At 34.5% G+C, this 19399-nt stretch overlaps 1 protein-coding gene across 8 annotated transcripts in view; it reads left to right on the top strand.

The window, feature by feature from the left end:
- The window catches only part of ROBO2 (roundabout guidance receptor 2), a 572703-nt gene that overhangs the window by 515725 nt on the left and 37579 nt on the right, over positions 1 to 19399 (top strand). For 6 of the 8 annotated variants that reach the window (XM_059921371.1, XM_059921369.1, XM_059921373.1 and 3 more), the window contains exons 19-22: positions 5572 to 5614; positions 7056 to 7183; positions 12257 to 12538; positions 17856 to 18012. In XM_059921371.1, coding sequence (XP_059777354.1) covers positions 5572 to 5614; positions 7056 to 7183; positions 12257 to 12538; positions 17856 to 18012 — 610 coding nt within the window. The remainder of the gene's footprint in view (positions 1 to 5571; positions 5615 to 7055; positions 7184 to 12256; positions 12539 to 17855; positions 18013 to 19399) is intronic. The other 2 variants (XM_059921372.1, XM_059921368.1) reach the window with 1 other exon arrangement.

The raw sequence follows: 19399 nt of genomic DNA, 5'->3' as shown, positions 1-19399 counted from the left end.
CAGGCAAAAACTCACCCGCTGATTTTATTGTGGCTAATCTTTGATTCTCCATCTCCATGTGGAAAATTATATTTGAATGCTTAAAAGGAAGGTAAAAAAAATGACATGCTACTCAGTGTTGATATTTTTCTTATGTTTCAGAGGATTTAACGTATTGATCATAGAACACTAGTGGATTAGCACCTTAGATTGTAAAAGCAACTATCAAGAATCAAATGTAAACTTATACACTTAAATGATCTGAGAGGAGAATTTGGCCTGAACGTGTTTTGCTTCTTTACACAGAAGAACTTGGAGATTTCCCCAGGGCAAAATTACACACTAACTTCCTATTCAATTTTTTCCTATTTATTCTTTATTTAAATTCTTCAGACACAAGCACGCACGACAGGTTTGCTCGTGGCTCAAAGAAGGGCAGCTGGAATGAGAAAGGTACCCTCATATCTCATATTCTACATGAAATCATTTTATATTTTTCTAGAGTAACATGCAGTGTTATTTATCTTAATCTTCATTGAACACTAACAGTCTGCTTGTCACTGCATGTGAGGTTCCTGACTGCCAAAAGAATTCACTGCCTGAATTACCGGGTGAAATAGAATTGTAAACATATTTAGGCAGAAAATACTAGGTGATTTTGAACCTAGAGTAAATGTTTGATTATATGTATTAACGGTATTTGTGAATAGAAAAGTGAACGACATAAGTTTGAATAAAAGCCATGCAACCTTCATGAAGAGTCTATATATTGTATTAGAATCTTCATGAAGGCTACACGATTCTTTTCAAACTTATGTTGTTCATATTTCTATTCACAGTTTTTAAGTCACCAACTTTTTAATGAAAATAAACATATTTTCACTTTTAAAGGGGTGAGTTCTATTTTATGAATATTACCTTTGAGGAGAACAGATTTTATTAAACTCAGTAAATATAAATAATTTAATGAGTGAGCAAATTATGAAATACCAAACACTTCATGCATAGGTTTTAAACCGTTGGTGAAATTATTTGACAAAATGACCCTAAGACAGCTAAAAGATTTGATGGAATTTTTATACTCTGATTATCTGGGCTTGAGTTAATGCTTATTAAAAGAGGATTAATCTACACTCATAGTTGAGAAATAGCTTATCAGGGAAGGGAGTGAGGCTTGGCTGGCAACATTAACGTTTCCATTTGGAGTAGGAAAATGTGGCCTGGCCTACTAGAGATAGGCACTCTGAAAGCTTCCTTACCTCAAAATGTCAATTTACCACGTAGCTCTGTTTCCCTTCCCCCTCAATTCTAGAAAGCGTGAGATTAGGATTAATCCTGTCAGATAATAGTAGAGGTACTTTGTGTATGATATGAACTTGCAAAATCTCTTTACCTTATATCTTTTATAAATATTGCAATAAATTCAGAATAGTTAATGCAATTCTAAAACATTTAAGATTGTGGTGCCTATAGAGCTTTTTGGAAACCTTAGCACTAGTCAGTCAGTTTTAGCAATAAAAACTTCTCTATGTTGCTCCCTTGAAAATTCTTAATTTTAGATGCTAGCAGAAACTCCTGGTAAAGATTCACACTTATTTCAAATTTAATTCTGATAAGCACAAAGTTACCACACTGTGATTATCAAAATTGTGACTAGAGCAAGATTGTCCAACCACCTACCCTCCCCAACCTCTTGCTTTCAGCTTTAAGGTAGTTCAACATCTCTGAGATGAGAGCTACCTCAAAACAGCTTTCACTTTGCTGTGGCATTTATTTTTATGTTTTTCTCTCTCTGCACACACAAAAAATGCTGATCAAAACACCAAATATGACTTCCATTTTAGGAGTTCTAATTGTTCATCCTTATTTCTAGTCTGCTTTTAATCTCGTGGTCTAATAGAACTCAGTTATTTTTGGTCTACTTTTCAAAATGGAACAAATCTAAAAGTTTTGGAGCATGGGCAGAAAAGGATACTCGAAAAAGTGTTCTCTCTCTTAACCTTGCTTTAAAAAGACAACTAATCAACCTTATTAAGTAAAGGTATTGTTTTTTGTTGTTGTTTTTCTCTCCTGATAGAAACATACAAAATTGAAGATTCTCATGTATATCAAATTGTATCCATGGGCCATTTTAAGTCAATTATGTATTTACATAATGACTGTGTATTTTTGCCTTTGTGTAGTTGGTATGCAGAGGTACAAAGATAAATGTCTTTATGAAATATTTTGACAGTCTTTCAGCAGTCTAGAACCATTTGAAAACAGTTTAATGATTTGGAATACAAGTAGGAAATCGATATGTCTTGAAAGTTTTGAAATTTAAAATTCTTTTATTCACAACATTTAATTCTCATTTGGTAAATATGGACCATACCATAGAGTTCATACTCTAACACAGCTGTAAATTAACTTGATAAATTTTTTTTTCAATTTTTTATTGTGGTAAAATAAACATTACATAAAACTTACTATCTTGACCATTTTTAAGTGTACAATTCAGTGGCATTAAATACATTCATGATGTGCAACCATCACCACCATCCATATCCATAAATCTTTTCATCTTCTAAAACTGAAAATCTATATCCAGTAAACAATAACTCCCTATTACCCCCTCCCCCCAGCCCCTCACAACCACCATTCTACTTTCTGTCTCTACGATTTTGACTACTCTAAGTACCTCATATAAGTGGACTCATACAGTATTTATCTTTTTGTGACTGGCTTATTTCACTTAGCATAATGTCCTCAAGGTACACCAAAGTTTTAGCATATTTCAGAAAATCCTTCCTTTTCAAGGCTGAATAATGTTCCATTGTGTCTATATGTACACTTTGCTTATCCATTCATCCATCACTGGATGCTTGGTTTGCTTCCACATTTTAGCTACTATGAATAATGTTACAATGAACATGGATGTACAAATAGCTCTTTGAGACCCTGCTTTCAATTCCTTTGGAAATGGAATTGATGAATCTTATGGTAATTCTATTTTTAATTTTTTGAGGAACCAACATACTGTTTTCAACTATGGCTGCACCATTTTACCTTCCACCAACAGTGCACAAGGGTTTCAGTTCCTCCACATTGTTGTTAATGCTTATTTTATGTTTCTTGCATAGCAGCCAACCTAATAGGTGTGAAGTAACAGCGCATTGTATTGGGTTGGCCAAAAATTTCATTCGGGTTTTTCCGTAAGATCTGAATGAAATTTTGGCTAACCCAATAGTTTTGATTTGCATTTCCCTAATGATTACTGATGTTGAGCATCTTGTCATGTGCTTATTAGCCATTTGAATGATATCTTTTGGATAAGATTTTCAGTGCTGCATCATAATACTTTAAAATTTACAGTTTATGAAAAATTAACCATTGGTAAGTACATGAAGTTAAATACAACTTAATTTCCGTGCTTCTGCTTCAGTTGCCCTCTTTTTCTCTAATATCATTTATTGCTCTGACAGTAACAGAAAATTTGGGTGAGGAAAAAGAGCATCTAAGTTAGAGAGAAGTGCTCAGCTTCTCCCCATGTGTCTCCTAAGCAGCACATTTGGAGGTGTAGCCCATCAGTACCTGCTGATTTGCATATTCACAATGTTATTCACAGCATTAGCTTAGCTCTCTTTTACCAGAGTAAAACAATCACTTGATAGTCCATTAAAAATCCACATAACTAGGAAATCACATCAAATAGAAAGCTAATTAGCTGTACTGTTTTCACATTTTGTGTTTTTTCCTCCTAATCAGGCCTTTATTTAATACCACCAGTGCTCATTTTTTTCAATAATTTTTTCAGATCAATTTTTTATTGTTGTTGCTAAAAGCAGTTATTAAAGGGACCCAGTGTGGTGTGGATACACTGCTGATTGTTGATTCCCAACACTTGAGTCCGTCAGGAAGCAGATTAGTGATCAGTGTTCTTTTATTTTCTCCAAGGAGCTGTCCATAGCCAGTCCTGGGCAGGTACAAAGGTTATGTCAAGATTGTTTTATAATTCACTTGACAGGTTACCTAAAAACTTGATAAGGCAGTGTACTTTTTGGTGCCAAGATGTTTCTGAAAGCACCGCTTCATGAATTCCTGAAAGAACCTTAGCCATCTTATTGCCTAATTATGATGCCATGAGAGATATATCCTTAGATGACCTTAGGGAAGGGATTGGGGAACTACATTTAGAAAGTTATAAGATCTAAAGAGTGATCATATTTATTAGCTCAAACTTGAGAAACAGGTGAATGATGGAGAGATTATCCAAATGAGAAAGTATTTACTATGTGTGCACTTTAAGTAGCAATATGACCTTAGTTTATTAAAAATATGAATCAATTCATAGAACTTTATTTTTACTTTTGCTCGCCAAGTAATCACAGTAAATCTAATCAGTATCTTCCAAAGATAGGATATGTTGGATTCACATCTGTGAAATAGTACTTTTGCCTTCATCCCCAGGGATTGGTTTAGCTGATCCATACTAATTTTGGTCAGAATTGCAATTTTGCAATCCATAAACTTCTAAACACCAATTTTTTTTTTCCCAATGATTTTCTAGTTAAGTAATTTAGTGGCAAAATTTGGTCCAAAATACTATGAAGTTATTTATAGACTTTTTTCCACTAATCATGAATATTCACATCTCATTGCAAAAACAATAATTTTAAATACATTTGCTGCCTTGGACCCTCTCTGCAGTATGCATCATATTACCTATCTCAGATCTGAAGCATTTTGAATTCTAAATAAATTTAGCTGCAAAGGTTTTGGATACGGGATGATGGACCCAAACTGAGATTTACCTTCTTTGGCCAATCCTTGAAACCCACTTTCATGTTGTTAGCTTTGTAGAATGGAATCTAGTGACCAGAGGGAGTGGATTCTTCAGCTGTGGCCCTCCTGGATGCTTGTTGATATTGCTAATAAGTTCCACAGCTTTAAAAAGGACTTAAGTTTTGTAATCATTACATACAATTGGAATATATTCAGTATCAATTATTTGAAAGTTTCATTTTTGTAAGAGTTGGCTAATGAAACAAAGCACCCAATACATTATGTATTCTCTATTCATTACAGTTCATGTCTTTGTAATTATAGTATTTCAACTCATAGTGCTTCTCAGTGTCCCTAAAAGGACCTGTGATGGGGAGGAATGTGTTGTCAATCAGTACTTTCACTTGTTTCATTGGAAGGATATTATCTGTTTGGACTATCCTGTTTCAGTTTTTACTATGTGCATTTTGCATTATGCCCTCTGATTAGGACACCTATATGTTAACATTAAAAGTCATGATTTGATAATTCCCCGTTATTGCATGTCGATCTTCCAATACCATGTATATACCAATTGACACCCAAATAAAAATTGCCCCTTTGACTTAACCATATGTTTGGCTTGAGGAATTTTTTAATGTCTTATTAAAGATGGAGCAAATGATAGCTTTGCTTTAGGCCAAACCACTGCTTCTTATTCTCTGTACAATTATGTTAATTATATTTCGTTAAAATTCCCAGAGGTTTCAGCTCTAAACTAAGGGCCAATATGTAGTTGTTATTAATCATAATTAATATTGACTACTTATGTATGTTTTTTTTTTACAGTTACATTTCAAAGAGGAGATGGAGGACTAATGAGCAATGGAAGGTATACTGAGGAGATTTTTAAAATTATTATTCTTAATCAGGACTGAGGAAACTCTATAGTAAGAGGCTATTATTGTAATAAACAATCACTTATAAGTCTGAGAATTCTAGGAGGAATTAAACAGCTTACCACAAGGTTTAATGACCTATCTGTTGTGCACTTTAGAAGAATCAAGTCCAGATGTTTCATATCTCCCAGAGGCCCCTGAAGAAATTAGTAGTAAATATCACAAGGAATGTGTTCATTTGTTAGCAGGATGTTTATTGCATTAATTAGACATTAGCAAATGAAGTTGCTGTTGTTTAAGACTCCTTATTGGTTCTCACTAAATTGCCGTGAGTGAACAATTACACATAATCAATCACAAAGTTAATGATTCATGGATGATGAATAGGCTGTAGATTGATCAGACTGGATTCCACAACTTTGGATACTCAATTGAAATTGATAAAAGTTGATAAGAAACCCATATATCCTCATCTATTTTCCCTTTGCCGATATGGAGATTGTAATTAGGCTCTGGTAATAACTTCCAATCTCCCATTTAATCAATATTTTAGCAAAAAGAGATTAGGTCTAATGAGAGCTAGTGGATGTAGCAAGAAAGCAGTTGGATCTTCTTATTGCAGTTTCCATAGAAACACATGTTTCTCTTAGGGATTGTATCACAAAGGGTCTATCAGAAAAAAAAGTACAATGACTATAGATGTTGCTGTATCTTTGTAAATATGCTAATAATCTGGAAAGTGATCAGAATCCCATCTTTTATATTAAAGATGGGCATTCTTTATTAAATAGGATATGAAGGAAGTTTTCTTCGTAGATTATATACACATGCTGGATCAGACCACAGTGGATCTTTTATTACTTTAAAAAAACCTTTAATATTCTCCTAATATTTTAAATTTAGAAAACCTGAAAATGTGCTATGGATGGAACAGTATAAATACTGTTCATTAATTTCCCTTAAGTTCCTTGCCTCTAATCAAGCATGAGGGCCCATATCAGGGGTTATAGCCTATAGGGGACAGATAAATATGGGAGCTGCAGGAATTAAGGAAGCAATAGTCCAAAGTCCTGGAAATGGCTGATACTGAGCAATCATTCTGAGCAATTGTTCCCTTGAGGTGCCAGTTTATCATCAGACCTTGTTTCGGGATGCTGCTGTGTTACCAGTTTCCCACCAGTTTCAGGGAAGATGACTGAATTCATTTGGATATTAGCAGAATCCCAGGCAGCACTCTTCGGCTTCCACTGACAGGGTTGATCTATATATAGCCTTAGTGAACTGCTAAAGTTCCTTAATTCTTGAGAGCCTACAGATTTTAATTTGAAAGTGAATTAAAATCTTAAATTCTTTAATCCATTTTAGTTCATGAGACAGATGTCCAAATCTCTCATTGAGTTCCATGGATTGATTTCCTTTTAATTACCGTTTTAGCCGCCCAGGTCTTCTAAATGCTGGTGATCCCAGTTATCCGTGGCTTGCTGATTCATGGCCAGCCACGAGCTTGCCAGTAAACAACAGCAGTAGTGGCCCAAATGAGATTGCGAATTTTGGGCGTGGAGGTGAGTTATGTTTTTCAAAATTTTTTCACTTATTTGTTTTCTTGGCTTTCCTAGATGTTTTGAAAAAGACATACTAAAAAGTATTTTCTTCCATAATTAAATTTAGTGACGCACATGTACATATAATGCTGTACATTTACTAAATATTTTATTATAAAACTGTTGTATCTATTATCTTGAGTAAAACTAAGCTTTTAAGGACGTCATCACTAACCAAGAAGATAAGTATTCATAATACATTTGGTTTTGGGACTATTAGTACAAGATTACTAAAATCAGGAACCATGCTGCCAAACAGGGCTTATGATTTCGAACTAGTCATTTCACTTCTCTGATTCTCATTCAATATATATTTATTGAGCATGTCCTGTGTATCTGGCACTATGGCAGACAGTAAAAATATAATATCATATAAGGAATAGACACTTAAATAAGTATAACAACATGTTGACAGGGAGCTTTTCTGTAGTTCTACAACTGATAATTGGTACCCTAAATAAAAGACAAAAAACGCTAAGTGGCTGACATGCTAAGGTCTTCAAAATTTGGTACCAGGGTCCTCCCCATAGGTCTTTACAAGGAGACAGAATTGGACCTACTATAAATAATGACCACCTTCCCCTCTCCATCTTTTCATCCAGTCACTAGGAGAGCAATGGGTTTAGAGAAAGATGGGACTAGAGAAGTCTCAGGCTCCATTGTTCAGTTCAGCCGATACTTGAGTTTTTCATTGGCAGGGGATTGTACAGACAGTACATGGATCAGAGCTGCCTTGCCAGTACCCCAGATGAAAGAGCTGCCCCCTTGGAGTAGGGAAGTTCTATGAATGGAGTATTATTTAAGCTGATATATGAAGGAAAGGTGGGGAGTCAAAAGTGTGTAGAAAGTGTGTAGAGAAGAAACCTACTGTGTTTTAAGGCCCATAAAGTAAGAGAAACATTGACCTATTTAAGAAGCGAATGAATTTCCTAATGACTTGACTATAGATTGCAAGGCAGAAAAAGTGGTAAGAAATATAGAAGGACAGGTAACAGAGGGCCTTCTGAGCCACACAAAGACTTTAAACTTTGGCCAAAGGGGATGTTCAGAAGCCATTGATGGACTTTTAGAGGAGAATGCTAGAATGCGAGTACTGTTTTAAATCATCCATCCTGCTGCTGGGTGGAGAATCGAGATAGTGTGGAAAATTTGGGTGATTATTTAGGAGAATAGTGCTGTAATCTAAGAAAGTTCATGTGAATCCACTGGAGGATTTCTACACTTCTAGGTTAGAATTAATGTAGGAGACCCAGGACTGAGCTAAACTATTCTGAGTCCATTATAAGCCTCAGTGATGGATTTCACATGTATGAGTATATAAACATATTGACTTAGAAGAATAGTCATGGATGGATATTGGCATTTTCTCTTTACAAATGTAATATCAATGCAAGTTTGAATATAATTAAAATATTGTTTCAAATAATAAAATTACTAATTATTGCACAACTCTGCATTGTGTCAATACCAACTGAAAAAGAGGGATCTCCCTCCCATTCTCCAAATAAAATGTAGAAAATAACCAGCCCTACTTTATAGGTGTGTAATGAGAATTAAATGGATGACTAAATATACAGGTTTAGCACAAAGCTTGACATACAATCAGTGGCCAACAGGCATGATTGGGGAGTAAATGGTAGAATAGAAAGTAAATTGTATGATTCCTCAGAGTCTTGCTTACCCTCTGTAATCCAGTACTCCCCGTTTAGATTCTCAGTTGACCAGACCCTCTGATAGTGGCTGCCTCCCCTAGGTGTCCAAACTCTGAGCCCTGCAATTATAGGCTACTACTTTACATGGGGTAGTTCTATGCCCAAGCATCTCCTCACCAAGAAAGCAAAACACTGCCCTGCCCTACCCACTGACTTTGAAATTCTGGTCCCAAAGCTTTTATCAATCAAGGAATAGCTGCCTGTCTTTCTTGTACTTGCATTGGAATAACACGCCATTCTATCCACATATCAAGAATTAAATGCACGACGATGGAGAAAGTGTTTTGGTTTTGTTTTTGTTTTTTTCAGTTTCTAGCAGACTACATCAACATCTAAAATGTCTCAGTCTAATTTAGCCAAAGGGCACATTTGAAGATTTTCAAGGTTTTCTTCCATTTCCACTTCATTTTCATGTCATGAAAATATTTCACAGGTAGCTATCAAGGCCAAGACAAAGTTTTTGCAGGGTTTACTGTATCTCTTTTCAGTGTGATAAGCATTTTAAGCGTTTACTATGTACCAAAGATAGGATTTTTTGCAAATTTTATTTCCTTTGCACAATAAATGTAAGACATAGATAATTATATTTCCATCTTAGAGGTCAAGAAACTAAGGTTTATCAAGATGAAAAATTTGAGATGTATGTGTAGAATCCAGATCTAACAGATTTTAAAGCCTAGGTTCTTTTACTTACGCTGTTCTGCAGTTAAGGGGATTCACATGTATGATTGTATTACCACGTTCACTTAGAAGAATAATCACGGATACTGACATTTTTTCCTTTGAGAATGTTATACTGGGACTTCCCTGGTGGTCCAGTGGCTAAGACTCTGTGCTCCCAATGCAGGGGGCCCGGGTTTGATCCCTGGTCAGGGAACTAGATCCCACATGCCACAACTAAGAGTTCTCATGCCACAACTAAAGAAAAAGATCCCACGTGCTGCAACGAAGGTCCCGCGTGCCACAACTAAGACCTGGCACAGCCAAATAAATAAATAAACATTAAAAATCTGGCTTCTGACACCAAATATGTCAACTTTAATAACAATAAAAAAAGAATGTTATACCAATACATGTTTAAATGTAATGAAATTAGTATTTTGAATAATAAAGTTACTAATTATCACATGTCTGCATTTTGACAATACAAACTGTAAAAATTCATTTAACTCTTCAGTAAGTGCTTACTCTTTGCAAAATGCTAGGTGAGGAATTATGGAATTAGAGACATAAATCCCAGGTACTCCTGTCCTCAAGTAACTTAAGATACAGTGAAGGGGACAGTCATTCATACAAGTAATTATTCCAGGCAAAAAGAAATAAATGCATGTGTAACCAAGGTGCTGAAAGACTGCAGAATGAAATCATGAGTAAATCCACCTGGAGGGAAATGTTTCTATAATTCATAAGCAGAGAGAGATTCTATTTCTAGAACCGTAGCTTTGTTCGGTGCAGAATAACATTATGAAGGATTAGATTCTCGGACTATTTTTTTTCCATTTTTAAACATTTAAACACAACCGTTTCAAAAACTTTCAGTGGCTCACAATATAAATCTAAAGCTTTGGAGAACATCATATTTACGGTGTTGGGAAGCTGGGATCGATGCTGGAGAGACATCTATCCAGTTAATATTCATCAGTGAAAGACATGGTGGAGGAAGTAGAAACAAAACCCTAAAAACTTCCCTAGAGTGAAGGATCTACCTTCACAATCTTGATATATTATTAAATATCAAAAGTTTTTGATAATAAAATGATACTGACCTAATGCTTTAGAATGAAATATGTTTCTTTGTCATCAAATTTTCTAATTAGTTTATAGCTAAAAACAAGAAGGGCAAGAAAGTAGTTACAAAATTCTGAATCCAAGAACAATTTACTTGCTTATACAACTTGGTGAAATATTACAAATGTGAACATGTTTAACAATCTCACTGATATGTATTTAAAATAGTCATTTAATAAAGTACATATATACTTAATTATAAAACAAGTTGGAATTCCAGACATCAAAACCCTCAGAGAGACCTAAATTATACAGGGCATAAAATACATTATAAATGTCTTGTTACTGTTGCTAAAGAAGATCATTTTAAGCTTTTGTAAAATGTAAAAGCAAAATTAATATTTTACAAGAATCCTTATTTCAAGTACTGTTGGGTATCATCTCATCTAAAAGTTTCAGGATATTTTGACTATTTCAGCTTTCTCCTTGTGATGATAAACTGGCTTGGGTACTGAGACAACCTGGTTTATTATTACAGTACTATAACTAGTTGAAAATTTCCCATAATGAAGAGATCAAGTGGGTTGATGACCTCATGTCCTATGAAATGTGACTTTCAGAACATACATTATTAAGGAGAATAATATAATTATATTCACTTTTAACTCTATATGATTAAAAATAGTATTAGTGTGTGTGTGTTTTTGGGGTTTTTTTTCTTTTTTTTTAGATACTAGTATCTTTCTTCTGGGAAGGAAAGTGCTCAGGAGAGAGGTGGCAGTTCTGAAATAAAAAGCGTCATGTAAAGATAATTTAGCACACCAAAGTGATAAATGGACTGATTGATATTCAGTGTTGTTCCTAAAGTTTAATTTTATACTTGCTGTGTTACAAGTTGAAACTATAATTCTCCACTTCTAAGATTTGATAGCATAAACTAAACTCGCTGATCACTCATTGCTTTTTCTATAGTTAAATCCTGCTGTATTGTGAAAATGACTTATTCATGAAAATGTTCCTTTGTTACCCAAGGAAAAAAAAATTGCCACCATTAGTTACACTCCATTTCTGGAGCTGTGAAATCAACCCAGATAAACAGCAAGTTGAAACTTCAGAAGAAAGCGCCTCATAGTTTGGAGAGTGTAATTTTGGACATGTTTGCATCTATTTAGCAGTTATGTTCCATGTCTCTTGGGATAAAGTGGAAAAAGATGCTTTTATCCATGATTTGTAGATTCACTTTTGTCATTGCTTCAGTAAAGAGCTAACAATTTCATAGAGTCTAAAACAGAATGAGCAACTGAAAGCATTTTTTAATAGTGAAATATACCAAACTTCTCATTCATGGTTGAAGAAAATGGGGGAAGGGGTGTGTTAACCAGTGAGACATGAAGGACAAGCCGTAGGCCTGCCTGTCACAAGGCTGATAGCTTGGTGATGGTTGTATATCATCTACCCTTCATTGGCTCACGAAGCCCATCTCAGCTGAAATGCAAACGTGTGGCATGACACATTTATTTTTCATCTTCAGTCCTGATGGTTTTGGGCTTCCTGTGCATCATTAAATTGTTTCATTTCCCTATGTTCACCACAGATGTGCTGCCACCAGTTCCAGGCCAAGGGGATAAAACGGCAACAATGCTCTCAGATGGAGCCATTTATAGCAGCATTGACTTCACGACCAAAACCACTTACAACAGTTCCAGCCAAATAACACAGGCTACTCCATATGCCACTACACAGATATTGCATTCCAACAGCATACATGAATTGGCTGTCGATCTGCCTGATCCACAGTGGAAAAGCCCAATTCAGCAAAAAACAGATCTGATGGGATTTGGTTATTCTCTACCTGATCAGAACAAAGGTAACAATGGTATGTCAAGTCCTTACTTCCTGAAGAGTTATTTTCATGTCATTTTTGCATGAGATAGAAATTAGTATTTGTTGTTCAGTTTAGTGATTCATCACCAGGTTCACTACCTAAACTAAAAAGTATAACGGCATGTATTCAGTACCTTCCACAATCCCCACCACCACCACCGTCGTCACTATCACCACACACCAACACCAATCAGTGTCATCCTTTTAGCTCTTTTTTCAATAGTGATCAATAGTCCATCTCGACTTCCATTAGGCAGGATAGACAAAACATGCCTCCACTGTCCTATGACATCTGCTTCTGAGTTGCTAACTGCATGTTCTGCATGGGCTTGTGCTGTGAACTAATCACATGATGCCACTATGACCTCTGCCCTTTAACCCTTAGCCTTACTTTACATCCCTGACTACCGATTGGCTGAGGGATTGTCTAATAGAATGCCACACAACCAGTCACAGGATTTCAGCACCACCAGCTCTCACAACAGCTCAGAGAGGAGTGGCAGTCTCTCAGGTTGGTCTCGTCACAGTAAGGAGAAATATTTGTTTGTCACCAGCATATGACCTGTGTTCCTAACAACCATGAAGAAGTACCTGGATCACAACTCACTGTCAGACATTTATCTTTCAAATAACAATAACAGTTTATCCTAATGAAATCATGATTTGGGGGAGGGGGTAAAATTCACCATCACCCTTTATGCACTAATTGTACAAGGATGTATTCAGGGAAAAATAGTACCATTTTACTAAATACGAATTATTAAGGAGCAGATGAGTTTGATCTGCCTTGAACCCTACTTAAGAGTCAAGAGAACTTTACAATAAAAAGATCATATAAGAAAGTCAACCCCATGGTGTGGACACCAAAAGGTGAATTCAACAAAAATGCAAATAATTTTGGAGATTGTTCATAACATTAGGAGTCTGGTGATGTGACTTTCTATATTTGGACAATTTTTCCGAAATATTATGTAATAGGATTCTATTGAATGATATTATTTAGAGTAAGGTCCTGATACCATGCTAAACAAGAATGCTAACATAGGACATTATTCTTTACATTTAATTGCCAAAAAACCCCCTAATCTTTCATATTGATAATTCTTTTGTGCTGTAAATTTTAATATATATTCAAGATACATCAGCTGAACTAACAGTCTGTACTGCAGGTATTGTATAGCACATGTGGGGAAAAACACATTTTACTGGAAAGAAATATATACCTATCATAATGAATATCAGTGATTTTCTCTAGGCCCAAGGATCCTCATCTCTAAAATGAGGAGGTCCTAGTAGACATTCTAACTTTCAAACATAACATGTATGTTGTGTATGACTGACGACGTTATCTGCACATTTCTAGTTGATGCCATGACCTTATTTGCTTATTTTTTCATACTAATGATATACTATTTATTTCTATGAATTTTTTTTTTTAACCTCAGTTTCTTAATAGAAGATTATAGTGTATTATGATATGTCACAGGCTACGAGGCATCAAGGCCATAAAGAGTTAATTCTTTTACATCGTTAGGTTAACATTTACGAAATGACTTTTCCTCAGAGATAGAACCCTTTCAGTCTGAAAATGTTAATGTTCTCTCTCCCCTCCAAAATGAGCCATTTGCTCTTCTTACCTATTGGTAGAATTAGATACATTGTAGAATGCAGAAAATTTTAAACATCTGTTATGAATTTAAACTGGCTTAATAATATAGGGGAATTTTTTGAATAACCTTATATGTCATTTGTACTGTCATTTATTTATGAGGAATCCCATAATTGTACTGAATAATTAAAAAGTTAATTTTATCCTAGGCTTATTTCATTCAAGATATGCAAAGTGTCAATCTATATATATATATATATATATTTTTTTTTTTTTTTTAAATCTATATATTGTAAGCCATGGATTGTTTAAGACCTTCTGTGAATTCCTTATTAAATATTCTGTATATCCTGATTACCACTGAGTTTTAAAAGTTATCTTTTGAGTAATTGTAAGCAGAACATGATTCACAATAGTGCTCACTGCTTTTTTGAATCCATTAATCTCCTGAGTGACATTTATATATATATATATATATGAATTATATTAACTACTTCATCTACATTTGAATACAAAATTACTTAAATCGGTGATAGAAAGCATTCTTTAGGAGGTAAGAGTGACGTGATTATTCTCTTCTTAGTTTAGTCAAATTGAGTTTAATATTAGAGTTTGTTTTGTGCTTATAATCAGAGGTATGTTTCCTAAAGCTTAGATTTAAGATCAAACTGCCCTATGGATATTGGATCATATCATATTGATATTATAAGATTTTCTTAATTTGTGCACAGTGATGAAACAAATTTAAAATAATCACAGTAATAAAGAAAATTGGACATTCCTGAGTTATATGAATGAATTTCTCACCCTTTTTGAAACACTCTTATAATTTATTAAATACAAAAGTTCTTAGCACTTCTCTTAAAAAAGCCAACCATTAAAAAATATAAAACTCAGATTTTTTCAAAATAGTACCTGCAATCATAACTTTATATATAAACATGCATATACAACACAGTGCCAGTAGTAATAACAAAATCTTTTTATATGCCAGTATTTTTTAAAAATAGACTATAAGTTTAATTTTAAAATGAGCTATTTTCATAATTATCTTTACATAGAAATCATTTGTTCAGCATAAGTAAATATAGTTCCAAATATTTACATTTTCAGTTGAAGAGGGACGGGTCAGATATATTTGCAAGTCATCAAAATATGTTCCCCTAAAATATAATGCAGGCAGTTCTCACCTTAAAATGCTTGATGATCTTTGGTTGCAAGTAAACAGCAACACAATGAGTTCACTTAGATCAAGATATAGATCTCAGATAGAGAATTTAATTTTCTCAGCTCATATCATATGCCCCTATTATGCTAAGAGCCCACCTCTTAACTCATTCTAGAGAAGACAAAGCACGTTGATTGATAGTCTTACCAAAAGTACCCACAATGAGAGAGCAGAAATTTCCCCCAAAGAGGGGAAAGTAGACATTGTATGGAAAACCCTCACAAATTCCCCCTATGAATCACCTCTGCTTCCACAGCACATTTTTAAGTAAGTTGTTTGGAAGAGTTGATAATGGCTTTCCTGACCTTGGACAAGGATTTCAACAGAGCTGGGTTCAGAGCTGCAGAAATTGTAATTTCCAGTAAAGCTGCTGCATTCTAGATTGCTTGTTCTCTTACTGTGTGAATATGGACCACAAACTCAGAAAGAACCTCTATTTTCTCATCTATAAAATGGAGATGTAAAAACTTCCCTATTTGTGTCAGTTCTGGTGGTGATCATATAACATTTCTAAAAGTGCTATAAAAAGTGAAAAAAGCATAGTACACATATAAATATACAAGGGATAAAAGAGGTACAACTAGGGAAAAGCTATGAAGAACACACGCCCAACCCATTCTTCTTTTAAGTATTGAGACATAGTTCTGATACTACCGAGAAAGATACAATCTTGTTTATGATCGTTTTGATCTGGAAACAAAGAATTAAGGCTCACCTACCTTAAACACAAAAATTACAGACTTAAATTCAATCAGGTTTATTATTTTTATTCTAAGAAACAGGTTATTTCTGGGATCCTCATTGGGGTAGGAGTTGGGTGGGGAATGGCTTTGGAAACAGGTAAAATTGAGTTTGCTTTGAGATAGAGGATATGGGAGAGTGTGATAATGACTGGCATTTATTGAACATTCTATACATTCTGAGCCCTTTATATGCATTATCGCTTGTAATACTCAAAATAACCCCTCAAAATAGTAACTTTATATTTTTTTACATGTATGGAAATTGAGGTGATATCTATGAATAACTTGTCAACTAGGTGAGAAACTAGTTTTCAAACCCAGAGATCCAGCTCTTATCCTCAAAGCAGAAGATACCTGCTCTCCTTTCTCTTAATACTTCTTCTGCCAAAAATAAAAAGTGAAAGGAAAGGTGAAAGCACTCAGTTTTCAGGGATGCTCTTTTAAATATGTGTGTATATGTGCACACTACCTAGAAAGCAGACATAATTCCATAATTGGCAATAGCGTATATGTCCAGTTCAGTAGTTTCATCACTTTCTGAAACTCAAAGTTATTATTACGTTCCATAATTTTCTGAATTGGCTGATGCAGGTTAGTAATTGGTAGAAGAAAGGAGATGAGGCAAACTTCAGTGGTATCTCTATTGTTAGATAGCTGTGCTACAAATATTTGATGCTCGTAACTTTTAGTTCCAGAAAGATGTAGTTCAAAGGGTCAATACCATTTTTTTTTGGAAATACAGCTATTGACTGTAGTAGGAGTGACAGAAGTTACTTAGGTTCCCCTGAAACATTTTTTGTCATTCTGCTCAAGAAGTACACATTTCTGCATCCAACTGTGGTCCATTTAGGAAGAAACTTGATGTACTTAATTTTGGCGGAGTAAAAAGTACTGCATTGAACAAATGATAAAGCTATACTTTTATATTTTTTTAAATATTTTTATATTTTTTAAACTCTATTTCATTAAGCTCTGGTAATTCCAGATATGGTTTATATGCTGCCAACCTACTTTCTGCTCATGTTTTGTGCATGAATTCATTTGTATTATGAGAATACTGAAACTGATTACTATATTTCCATTAATTTTCCCCATATTTGGAATTTTAAGAAATGTTATGCTTAGACATCTGGGAACTACTCTCGCTATATGCAAAAATAATTGTGCCATTCATTAGTCAGAAATTCTATAAAACATATCATTGTGAAAGATTTACAAGTATCCTCCAGATTGTAGTTGATTGATTTTTATGTTACTTTTAAGAGAAAACTGTTACTCTCCTGGATTAATTAAATTGAGTAAATTCTAATGGAAAAGTTTAGCCTGTATCCTTAGATACTGCATTTTCCACTGAGACAGATTATGCAAAAGAGCATTATAAACGCACTAAAATCTGACATTTGAAAGAATTTGTTATGGCCCATTATTTCATCTAACAATGAAAATGTGGAGGCAGCAAACGTGAATAAATCAATAAATTAGCTTTTGCTACCGCAGCCATGTTTTTGGTTTATTCAGCTCTGCAGTTAATGCATTGTGAAAGAAACAATATCATTTTGAGTGATTTATAAAAATGTTTTTCTGATTATATCATTTCATTGTTTATAGCTTTTAACAGCTGTAACATACTGATTCTGATGTTTTGAAAACATAAATACATCTTCCTGTCTGATATACTCTGTTTCTTGTGATATTCACTATGTCTGAATAAATGTATTATTATTTTCAGGTGGGAAAGGTGGAAAAAAGAAGAAAAATAAAAACTCTTCTAAAGCACAGAAAAACAATGGATCAACCTGGGCCAGTGTTCCGCTACCTCCTCCCCCAGTCCAGCCCCTTCCTGGTACAGAGCTGGAACACTATGCAGTGGAACTGCAAGAAAATGGGTAAAAATATCTCATATACCAGCAAAATGCCCAGGGCTATCCTCCTTTCTCTGTTATGCATTTTCGTCTTGATACCGTGTCATCTTCCTGTTTTCCCTGCCGCCTTCCCAACCTGTTCATTGCTCCCCCCCTCTTTTATTGTTTGCCCCATCTATATATTTTTAGCTGATAAATACAACACAGCACATATTGAGGACGTAGAATCCTTGGCCATCAAGTGCCTTAGATTGTCTGCAATCATGATAATGCAGCCTCCATTTATAATATTGCTTGTTAGTTTGAAAGCAAGCAACCCAGAGCTCTGTGAACTAAAGAGGCACTCCTGAGAAGGGCTGAAAAGGAAATTAAAATAACCTTCTTCATCATCCCTCGCATTTCTCTAATGACTTGATGTCTGGCCATAGCAGGGCACCCACTGTTGAGCTCCATCACAATGGAATAATTGTAGGGATCTAGCCAGTGGGTAGGACTTTAATCATCAGCTTTGATGGGAATTTAGGGATCCAAACAATAAAGGAGGTTCAAGCCAATGCACACTCTGTAACAAAACCTTTTAAGTTAGAAAATTTCCTTTAAGAGTTTTAAATTAAGTGACCAGCTTCCTTATTCTTTCCCAAACATCTCACAAGAATTGTTTGTTTTCCTCTGTTAGTTTAAGTGTTAATTGATTTTGAAGTAGAAAGACATTGATACTGTTTATTTTTTAATCCAAAAAAAAAATTAGCTAGTCAGAAGAAACATAGTCTCTTTTTCTATTTTAATATTTCTAAGTGCTCTGTCTTCCTCACAATTTCCAGGTCACCCATTGCTTTTGACTGAAACTGAAAAATGCAGAATAGAGGCAGTTTTTTATTCCAAGTTTTCCTTTATTTAGAAGTATTTAGGTATTAAAATATCTCAGTTTATTTAAATAATGGTTTTATTTCCTATCTTGTTTTACATAAAGATCACATGCACATGCTTATAATTTTTTCTCCATCTCCTTTTTTCTTACATAACTGCTGTCTTTGAGGTCTCCAGATTAATTTTCCTAACTAGAACTTTCTTTATCACATTTGCTTCCGAAAAAAGATTCCATTTGCTTTTTCTTTCAGTTACCTAATATATATACACATATACTCTATATATGCATTATGTACACAGATAGATAGATAGATGGGCATGCATATATATAAATAAGCATACCTCCATATTTTTTCTCTATATCTTTCTTTCCCTCCAAAGGGCTTCATTTGCTTTTTGAGATTGTAGTTCCCATATATATGCATGTCATTTTTATTGTACTTTTGTTAAAACGTTCACATCTGAAATAGGAAGTTAAAAGCATACCTTCTTTCTCTGACTTTTTTAAAAACAGAACTTTGCCCATGATCTTATGTAATACATA

This window comes from Balaenoptera ricei, chromosome 4 (assembly GCF_028023285.1).
Source record: "Balaenoptera ricei isolate mBalRic1 chromosome 4, mBalRic1.hap2, whole genome shotgun sequence".
NCBI classification, from domain to species: Eukaryota; Metazoa; Chordata; class Mammalia; order Artiodactyla; family Balaenopteridae; genus Balaenoptera; species Balaenoptera ricei.
Note: the sequence above shows the minus strand (reverse complement) of the source record. Positions and strands in the feature narration are given on the sequence as shown.